Source organism: Pteropus medius, unplaced genomic scaffold (genome assembly GCF_902729225.1).
Source record: "Pteropus medius unplaced genomic scaffold, Ma_sr-lr_union100, whole genome shotgun sequence".
Classification (NCBI taxonomy): domain Eukaryota; kingdom Metazoa; phylum Chordata; class Mammalia; order Chiroptera; family Pteropodidae; genus Pteropus; species Pteropus medius.
This window is the reverse complement of record NW_024355205.1, coordinates 14,179,721-14,190,583: the sequence shown is the minus strand read 5'-3', so window position 1 is coordinate 14,190,583 and position 10,863 is coordinate 14,179,721. Positions and strand designations below refer to the sequence as shown.

General features: G+C 39.8%; 1 protein-coding gene across 2 annotated transcripts in view; it reads left to right on the top strand.

Annotated features, from left to right (window-relative positions):
* Positions 1 to 5,013: 5,013 nt before the first annotated feature.
* Positions 5,014 to 10,863, top strand: part of IQCJ (IQ motif containing J) — a 155,119-nt gene continuing 149,269 nt past the window's right edge. For both annotated transcript variants that reach the window (XM_039857452.1, XM_039857451.1), the window contains exon 1: positions 5,014 to 5,701. In XM_039857452.1, coding sequence (XP_039713386.1) covers positions 5,693 to 5,701 — 9 coding nt within the window. In that variant the 5' untranslated portion in view covers positions 5,014 to 5,692. The remainder of the gene's footprint in view (positions 5,702 to 10,863) is intronic.

Sequence of the window (10,863 nt, the reverse complement as noted above, 5' to 3'; positions counted from 1 at the left end):
GGATATAAAAAGCTAGATTGGAGGTGATTTAGCCTAATCGTTTGATAGTTTACCAAGGCGGGGGTGAATCGTGTCAGTTTTCTCTAGGGTGAATAAATAGTTAGGGTTGAGATGTCTGTCTAGCATGGCCCCTCTCATAAAATCACTTCCTTATCCTTTGCTCTTTGGATCCAGAGAAATAACACCCATAATGTCAGGGAAATGGGGCCAGCACCGCCATTTCCGCTCCTGTTCCACATCCACAGGCCCAGTAATGGTGCCCAGCCAGCACCTTGACTAAGGCTTCATGCAGGCTCATGGCGGCCTGGCCCTCAGCTATCTCTGCAGGAAATCACTTGTGGTTGTTGGCCCCGTGGCAGTGCCATAGCCTCTAGGGATGGGAGGACACCGGAAGTTCCAAACTTCTGGCCCTTCTGCCTGAGGAGGCCTGCCATCTCATTAAAAGTCTTCCATTAATGCCGATACATTTCATATTATCAAAGGACTCTCAGGTGGACCCGAAATGGACATGAATGTACTTCTACCACACCAGTGTGGGTGTCGGCTTTTCAGGTTCATTGAAGAAGCTGGATGGTTTTGGAGCTCAGTTGCTATAGCCTCTTGACTGGCTTGATGAGGGGGGATTAGCAGGGATTTTCCAAGCAGCAAGCATGAATTTATAAAAAACAAAATCCATAGGTGGAATAATCTTGTCAAACTTCCAGCTGTGATATCGGGGCCTCATTTTAATTTATTTACCACTGAGTGTGAGTGGCATGGAGCTATAGTATCCCACATGGTCCTTTTCTGGATTAGGTGTGTGGTAGACATCTGCTGACCAGCACTTGCAGAAGTTGAATTCTTATCGAATGCTGTTTGCAGGGAGTCTTGTAGCTAAAGCCTTTTAAATCAAAGGGAATCATCAGGGAGAACAAAAGATAATCTCCTGCCCTTAAGAGACGGGCCCTTATGTTGTTCCATTAACTGTCTGCCTTAAATATATGAATGGTTTAAGTAACCGAAATGCATTATCTCCCTGACTCTGTCCTCATTAGGCAGGTTGAGCATTAAGCATGCACACACATGCACACATATGCACATGTGCACAGGCATTCACTCGGCAGTCTAGTTCCTTTGAGGGTACAGCCCGTGTTGCTATTTATCATTCATCACAACATATGAGATCTCTGTTATGAAATGTTCTGTCTTCAAAAACAGATATTGCTTCTCTTTTAGAAAAATATCCTTGGCTGGATCCCTGGAACTTTAATTAAAATCTTGGGTGCTCTGTAAAAAAAAACTTACTGCGTTTTAGACAGCTAGGATGTAAAACGGTGAGGTCAGGAACCAGAATGTTTGCCAGTGGGATGGAAGGGACTGTGAGAACAGATCAAAGGGTTCCTAGGCTAGCTAGCCTGAGGGGCCTCAGGGGACATCTCCTGGGGAGAAACCTGCCACTTAATGAGGGCCAACCCATTAGCCCCACATCTCTAGGTTTGAAGATAATTATCAGAAACAGTCACAAATTTTCTTCCATTTGTGGGTGACATTCTCCGGGCTGTTATAAATGAAAACACTAAAAAGATTATCATTGACTAATTAGTTAATTCATTTTTATTTTGTTATGGAGTGAAGGTTTGCGTTCCTTCAAAATTCATATATTGAAGCCCTAACCCTCCATATGATGGTATTTGGAGGTTCGACCTTTGGGAGGCGATTAGGTTTAGGTGAGGTCATGAGGACAGAGCCCCTATAGTGGGATTAGTGTCCCTGTAAGAAGAGACACCAGAGCTTCCTCTTTCCTCCACGTGAGCATACAGTGAGAAGGTGGCGGTACACAAGCCCAGAGGAGAGCTGTCACCAGGAAACCAATCATTTGGCAGCTTGATCTCAGACTTCCCAGCCCCCAGAACTGTGCGAAATAAATGTCTGTTGTTTAAGCCACCCAGGCTATGGTATTTTGTTATGGCAGCCTGAGATAATGAACACATATATTTTAGTCATTCATGGCACTTATTTAACTTCCTTGCCCCTTGCTGGACTGTGAGCCACATAAGGGCAGGAGTCATTTCTGTCTTGTCCATTGCTATGTCCCTGGTACCTAGCTGGGAATGTGGGAGTGCTAGGTGCTCAGTAAAAACTTGTGGAACGGATGTGGAGGTATGGCATACTGGGTGTGAGAGATATAAAAATGACTAAGGCATAGTTTCTGTCCTCACAGGCTAATGGGATTACTTTTGATTATTATAATATGTACTGTTTCTTTAGTAACTAATGATGTGCCAGGCACTTTACAGATTTTAACTCTTCAAATAACTTGATGAGGTAGGTATTTTTACTTTGACAGAGGAGGAAGCAGTATGACGGAATTTAAATGGCTTCCACAAAGACAGATGGCCACTAGGTAGAGAATCTTGTTTGCCTACTCAGGTCTGTCTCCACTATCTTTGCAGTGCTACCACCTGTGAACATTTTGTGTTTTTTTTTTTCCTTCAAGTTAAGGCTTTTCTGATTTTCTTAATTGAGAATTGGAGGGGATAGAAAACATTTATTTTTTAGTAGAGTTATTACATGAAAAGGTTTATATTTTAGTTGGTCACATGAACTTTGCTTTTAAGATATCTGTCCAGGTTAGATTCTTCCTGATTGAATGACAGTGGCACTGAGTGCACAGCCATCAGTGGGGGAAGGCTGAGTGAGCTCTCCCCTCTTAGCTATTCTTTTTTTTTTTTTTTAAAGATTCATCCATTCATTTATTCATTCAATAAACAATATGTTGAGGACCTTCTGTGTGTCAGGTATTGTCCTGGGTGCTGGAGAAGCGACAGTGAAGACATAACATTTTTCTGAGGGAGACAGGCAACAAACAAACATGGTAAGTATGTGGTGGTCGAGGAGAAAAAGAATAGCTCACAGCAGTTCTTATTGTCACCATGGGTGGGCTTGCAGGACACTGGATGAGCCTGTGCTGACAATCAAGGAGGGGTCGGGTGGGAAGGCTGACCATCTGAGGATGGTGTGGCCATATTCTTCTCATATTTCTGAGGAGTGGCACAGGACACCCCTTTACCACCACAGATTAGAACTAGAGCCTTGGAAACCTCAAACCTACCTCCTGAAGCCTTCACATTCATTTGAAGGGAATCAGCCATGGAGGGAGGGAGGCTGGGTAGCAGCCTGGCTTCTGGCTGTGTGACCACTCGAAGACTGGTCACACACTGGGGGATCTTTCAGGATTGGACCTGAGGCATTGCTGAAGCTAAGGATGGAAGGAGTTGGCAGATAATGTGCTTGTTTTCATGCCCTCATGCCTTGAATTTTTCAATGGTTCCCACCCACACACACCCCACCCCACCATGGAGAAGTGGAGAAGAAGCCTGTGATGCTGATTCTCAGGCTGAAGGGTCACCCTCATGAGATTTAATTTGCTGCTTACTGTTAAACAGTTAGATAGTAAAGTTGAGAATTCTGAGTTCTGATCTTGGGCATGTGCTTGCATAGGTGCCAATGTAGCATAGAACTGGCTCAGAGAGGACCCTCATGTGTTTTAGCAGAGAAATCATAGACTCAAAGCCGGCCCTGTGCTCTCATTCTACAGGTAAAGCAACAGAGCCCAGAGAGGTTATATGAGTGAATCAAAAAGGCTGCCTTTTGCCTTTGGCTTCCAAATCCATTCGGAACCTTGCAGACCCAGGCTCTGGGTCAAAGTCAGGGACTTTGTGCTAAACCAGTGAAGTCTGGGCCTTTTCCATGATGCAGTGATCAGCAGAGACACAGATGTGCAGGTCAGCTGGAGTAGTTGTGTAGCTTGAATTACATGCAGTGGTGGATGCGACACCCTCCTCTCAATTACTAGAGGGTTTATAACAATCTTCTTGAATTGTCGTTCCTCCTATGGGGTGGGGGAAGGGACTTAGAACTACCTGTGAGACTCTTCAAAACATGTGCAAATTCTTCTTGCCTCACCCCACTGCAAGAGAATCCAAAATGGAAGAAGAGATGGTGGTGGGCATGGATATTCGTAAGTAATTCTGATGTGCCAATCACTTACTGACTCCCATTGTGGTACTTTATGACAATGGCAAGCTCCTTGAAGGAGGGTCCCAGCGTAAGTGTCCTTGTGTTCTCTGCGGCATCAGGTGGAATGTCTAATTCACTAGATATTTGTTGAATGAATGTATAAAGCAGATGGCAGTGGAGAGGTAAGAAAAAAATCTCCTAGACAAAAAGGACTGGGCACTGGAATGTGAAGAGGCCCGGAAGCTGCTCAGTCAGTGCATGTTTATTGAGCATGTTTAAAGGTGAGCCCAGCCGTCTTAGCACTGTTGCCATTGACCTTCTATCAATAAACATAAACACTGTTCTGCCCTTGACCTCAAGATTTAAAATAATAAATAGCTTAATTGTTCATTATTAATTCCACTTTGAATTTATTATAGATAAATGTGGCCTTGAAAAGAATCACTCCCACGCTCAGCCCAGGCATTTTATCCTGAGCCTCCCAAAGGTGTGTGTGTAGTAAAACAAACAGAGCTGGCCTCCCACCTCCACCCTCACGGGGATAGCGCATTTGCTATTGAGTCCAGACAAATGGCCATTTGCAAGGTTGGATGAGTAGTTAAGCCACATGGGCAAATGTAATATGACAACATTCTTCATGGTAATATTGTCCTCCTCATTACATTTGAAAATATATTGCCACTGTGCACTGCTTCCAACCACACTTTGTATTTGTGAGCTTAGGAGTTCTTCAGACAAGGTGAGGTCTATATGTGCCCCCCAAAAATTATTAGCTTATTTGTAAGCCTAAAGAAAAAAAATCACAGCTATTGTCTGTAAGAACTTAATTTGCCGAAGCTCTTTTCTCCCTATCCTTAATTATGTATATATTTATAGACTTGAGCCACCTGCTTGCTCAATGCTCTTGTATAACCGTATCTCTTATGTGCCACTTAATGTGCCACTCTACATTTAAATACTCAGCTCAGCTTTTGAGTATTAAAACATTTTTCTCCACTTCCTTGAAAAGCTGTGAACAAGCCTTTTAGCATTTTATCTGGACAAAACAGTAGTGGTTTTACACAAGAAACGAGGACTCTGTAAGTAAATCTCTGTGTTTATATGACTAACGTGCATTATAAAAAGAAGCAATAAATCCAGTTTTCTACATAAAAGGAATTAGATTTTCCAGTTTACCTCTGCACTGGGATTAATAAAATTTGCAACAAATAGCTGATGGAATGATCCATTTGAAGTTTGTAAAGGCATCTTGGTAAGCTGGCTGGAGTAGCTTTTTCATTTTTTCAAAAAAGGATGTCTGTTAATTTTTTGATTCAGTCTTGTTCCTGAATGAATGTTTTAAAATGAGCTGAGAGACTGTTACCTGTGCATTTCTGCATGGCTGAGCAAATTCACCCGCGAATCCAAGTTTCTCCTCATTTCCATCACTATACGTCTCCAAATTACAGAGAATTCATCCCTGAGCTGGAGAGGTGCCAGAAGTTCCTCATCTAGCTGTCTGTGGGCTGCCTTTTTCTTTCTCCTCTTTGAGGCTTTCTGATGTCTAGAGTGAGCTCAACTCAAAGGTCTCCAGCCTCACGCTCGCCTCACATTCCCCCACAGTCACACGGAGCTCTGTGATTCTGAGGAATACTGTGTGCCAGCATCCAATTCACAGTCTCCTTCTACCTGCAGGTGTTCCAGAAACTTCAAAATGCGTCTGGTAATGTATTTGCCCCTCTAAACCTGCCACTTTGACATGCATTATATGCAGCTGCTGATTATTTTTTAAAAATCTGTCTTCTGAATAACATGCATGCTAGAAAATGTCAAAGGGGGCTCGTAGAACAGTGTAAGCTTAATTATTGGTGTAGGTGTGCATGTGTGTGTGTGTCCTTGTTAATGTAGGTATGTTTGCATAAATATGTATTATTTATGGACACATATGTCTGTGCAGGCAGATATCACTAAAGGAATCTCAATGAAAGCACTACTTTTTATGTACATCCAGGTTTTCTAATCAGATCTGTAAACATCTTACACAGCAGCAAGTAGAAGAAAATACATTTTTTTATCCCCATGCAAGTGGCATGTTTTAGGTACCTATTTGAAAAACCCTCCTTTCTTTCTTTAAAAAAAAAAAAATGTGATTGTGTCTGTGTCTGTGTCTATGGGGAGGGTGTGTTGGTTTTTGAAAATTTGGAGAGAAGAGTTATCTTGCTGCTGCACGAGAGAATTTCTACCCCATGTTACCTGTGTTCTCAAAACTCAGTGATCACGGAGGGGAGGAGATGTGGTTCTGCTTCGGAGTAACCCCAGGGGGACATTGAGCTGCAGTGTTCAGCAGGCATTTTAGGTATTCTAAATACTAGTGTTTGAATAACAAGTAGATGGGGTAGACTTGCTGTTGCTGAGTCCTGCTATGTTTCTTTGCTTGTAGAAATCGCATCCACACTGTACGTTTAGGGTGTGCATGTGTTTATTGAACTCCAGTAACACAGCGTGAGAGTGTAGGCTCATAAATCACATTATTTATTTGCCAGTGTTGGGTGCTACAGTCTAAAATTAAGAAATTACTTAGCAATTAATAATACATTCAGCGTCTCTTGTCTCATTGGGTGGGATTTACATTCTTAGGACTTGCTCTTCTAGTTATAGAGACCAATGATTTAAGGTTGAGATCTAATTGCTATTTCAAATCCTTAAGCTGGAAAGATGCTTGCAGTACTTTACTTTATTTAAAAGATTTATTTTGAAAAATGTGTATATATAACTGCGGTTGGGAGCTAATTATGACTATAATGTGCTGTATGTTTAAGATAAACAACTTGTTTTGAGAATTGCTCACTTGTATAATAGAAATTTGCTTTCTTGTCTTTATAACAATTCTTTCACTTTGCATTATGTTCTTGCTTTTTGAGATTATTAGTAATTATTGTGAAGATGAGAAAATAATGTAGCAACTCGGAATTCACAAAGAAAAGTAGGTTGAACTAGCAGTTTTCTGAGAAATAAAGTAAAACAGGTTTTTATAACTAGATTTTCTAAATGCACAGTGGGTATTGATATTTGGAAAGGGAAATATCTTAATGTTAACTTGGTAAGTGGAACAGATTAGATAATATTAATGCCATCTGGTTATAGTTCCTCACTATATTTAAAATGAGCTAGTAAATAAGTTAATTGTTTTTTATTAGCTATTAATTTTGCATCATGATATTGATTATATAACAGACAATTGATTTTGATTTGCTTTGAATTAGAGACAGTTGTAAACTTTGGTAAAATAGTTTACTGAATTGTAACAATAAAAATATATATTCTTGAAAATCAGTGTGAAACCTACTTTTACTTTTTAATGTTTGAAGTCTAAGATTTTATCACTTATAGAGAGCTGCATACTAATAGAGGATTATATGTATTTCAAAAAATTACATAACTTTTAATGCTTATTATTCATGTTCAATTTATAATTACTCAAAGTAGTACAGTCAAAATGTATTTCAATATGTACGAATGCTTCCTCGAAAGGGCATATTATATTAGGAGCCATTAAAAACCTGTGTAGGCTATTAATGTTATATTCATGTGTTGCTTCGTGTGTAATAGATTTTTTTAAAGGTACTATTGATTTACAATATTTAAATACACCTAAGATTGTGACTTGGTTGATGTAGGAATCTTGGCTTTGAATGTGAATATCTTGATGAGGGTTTCAGATTAAATGTACAGGATGGTTGAAGCTTCTTAGTACTTTTTTGGTATGTATTGCAATATGTATTAACGGATATATTCAAATACTAAGCTTTGTAAAAATATTCATTGCACTTAACCACGTGCAAAACACTTTCATCTTGCTTTTGAAGTTGGTTATTCTTTTTGAAGTGTTTCCTAGGAGTAACAAGAGGTTTTATTAGTCCGAGCTTGTAGGGCACTGTGTGGTACCAGGGGAACGTTCAGTGTCATTTTGTAGGGAATATCATATGTACGAAATAGTGAAAGGAAGGAATGCCACGTTTGCCATCTGTCTCTAATTATGATTTCCTACTGGCTTTTAGATGTATTATAGACCAGGCTTTTATTTTATAAAACAATTATATTAACTACAATACCAAAAATGATTGTAAAACACTTCCCCCATAAAATAGTTTCCCCATCGTGTGACTGAGATTGTTTTATGAAACATTTCATTTTTTAAGGCTCACAAATAGAAAATATAAAAAATATCATTTGTAGAGGGACCATGCATCCACAGCTAAAAACCTTCATCCTTCGAGCATTTATTGATCATTGATGGGCCAAGCCATCTCTTAGCCTTAGGCAAAAAGGTGGGTGGGAGGAAGGGAAATCTTGTTTAAAGAAACTGGAGAGGCTGTTTCAGCTATGTTATTACTAACAATTGTTTATGGAGGCACGGGTACCTTCAACATGGTTTAAGAATTAGATTATTTTTTGTTCCATTTAGTTTCAAAATGATACAATAATAAATTAGGTTTGCCAGTAGAAAGGGATGGTCACGGTTGGCATGGGTAGTGAAGGCTGGTCAGAGAAACTCTGGAGAAGGTGAGTTTTCAACCAAGTTTTGAAGGCAATTATTAGTAGGAACTGATGGAAAGAAGAGGAATAGGTACTTTGGGTGAAAGGAAAAGAAATATGGGAGGAAGCAAATCAGGACAGGAGACAACAAGGTGATAACACTGTGTGGAGAAGAGGAGCCATATTGGGAATGACAGGAAGTGAGACTGAAAAAAATCACAGGGTTGAGTTTGAAAGGTTTTTAATTAATGTTCATGAGCCTTATTATATCCTTTGGAAAATTCTTTGAGAAAGTGAACATTTCGTTTATTTTATGATACCCAACAACTTCTGTAAATGGCAAAGTCTATACGATAATAATGAATATTTCTTGAGCACTTACTATGAGCTAGGCATTGCACTAAATACTTTAAATGCATTATCTCACATAGTGCTTACTTAATATTAAAATCCTCATTTTACAGATGAAGAAACTGAGGGACTGAAAAGTTATATAGCTTCTCTAAAGTTATACGAGGTCAGAAGTGATGGAGCTTAGATTTGAACCCAAACTGTGGAGCGCAACCTTCTAACCACTACATGAGAAGTCCATTTCAGTTTATCACTTTACCTCTAACTCCAGGTCCCGAATGGTATGACCAGTTGCTGACTACATGTGTCATTTATGTCCTCTGGGAACAGATACTGAGACAAGATTACCAAACAAGTAGTTTATTGGAAGGAAAAGATAAACGGGGGAGGAAGCCAAATTGTGTTGGGAAAGGCTTCAGATCACGGTGCAGATCTGGCAGTCTGATCTAACTCAGTGGCCTCCAGAGGGAAGATTGCTTTATGTTAAAGGAAATCCATGCTGGACAGAAATGGCCAGGCCTAAGTACTCCTAACACGCTCAGTCACTGACTAGGGGTTCCCAGAAGGGCATGGCTATGACTCAAAAGTCAAGGCAGATTCTCAGTGTTTTCTGTAGCTGGAGGCCCTCAGCTAATTGCACTTTTTACACCTAAATATCAAGTTCTTTCCTGAAGAGAGATCTGAGTGGTGGACCTCCTTGCCTGCCAAGGTGATATCTCTAGAAAATGTACCCCAGGAACTCAGGGTGGGGTGAGCTAGGCACCAAGGGTGAGGCCCCCACTCTCAAGATCATGTAAATGCAGGGTGGACACCTGAGAGTGAGTGCCTCCTTAATTTTGCAATTTGGAAAATATATAGGAGGTTAATGGGAAACATGCCTGGAAAAGTAGATCAGAATTGGTCAAAGAGCTGTAGTGATGGAATTTAAGTTTTCTCTTGAAGGTTTTGGAGCAGAAAAGTGACATGATCAAAATGGTCTTGTGGGAAGGTACATATGGTCACGGCATAGAGGCTTCACTGAATGGAGAGAGCAGGCTATTTTGCTATTAGAGGCAGGAGGAAATGAGATCTTGAACTAGGTGTGTAAAGAATGGGAAAGATATGAGAAAATATGAAGTAAGGGTGAATAGGATTTCACGATTAATTAAAAGAAGGGGGTAAGGGGAAGAGAGTACTCAAAAGAGACTTAAAAATTTGAATTGGGTGGCAGGGGGCTGGTGTATTGAAACTGGAAATGGACAGGAGGAGGCTCTTATTAAGGGAGGATAATAAGAGCCCAAGAACTGTGCAGTCGAACCATCTCCTTTATGTCCCCAAATGAATGACATACAAATCTTTCATTTTTCCCTCATCTCAGGCACTGCTTATTCCTCAAGTTTTGACTTATTTTTAATTCATGGTCATAATCCCTTGAACAAAAAATTAAGGCATGGAAGACAAAAGTTATGTTTATAGACAGCAACCATTCTGACAAAATTTAGGTTCCTTTTTTCAAATTCAACTGTAAAAATACCTTTTTTTAAAAAAAAAAAAATCCACACCATTTCTAACAGCCAGTTTGAGGTATTATTATTATTTTATTATACTTTATTTTTTAAGACATTGTTTTTGTTTCACATAGACCTGATTCTGGTTTGCAGAGCCCAGCAGTACTGGCCTTGCTCATTGAAGAGAAGATCTTTGTTCATGTGGTAGATGGAAGAGCCAACACTGATATCATGAGATACAGACATCTTCTCATAGAGAAAACTTGAAACAGCTGCCTCACACTGCCCAAGTAGTACAGTGACAGATGGAATTGATCCAACGTAAACAGAAAACAGGCTAAATTTCTTTGCAAATAAAGATTCACATAGTATAGGATTGTGATGTATAATTGAAAACCCAATTTTCATTGAAAAGGAAAGAATGGCAAAGACTTAATGCTAAATAAGTTTTAGGTACAGAAATGAATAGTAAGTTTTTATGGATATGCAATGCAATGTGAGGAGCTCAAAG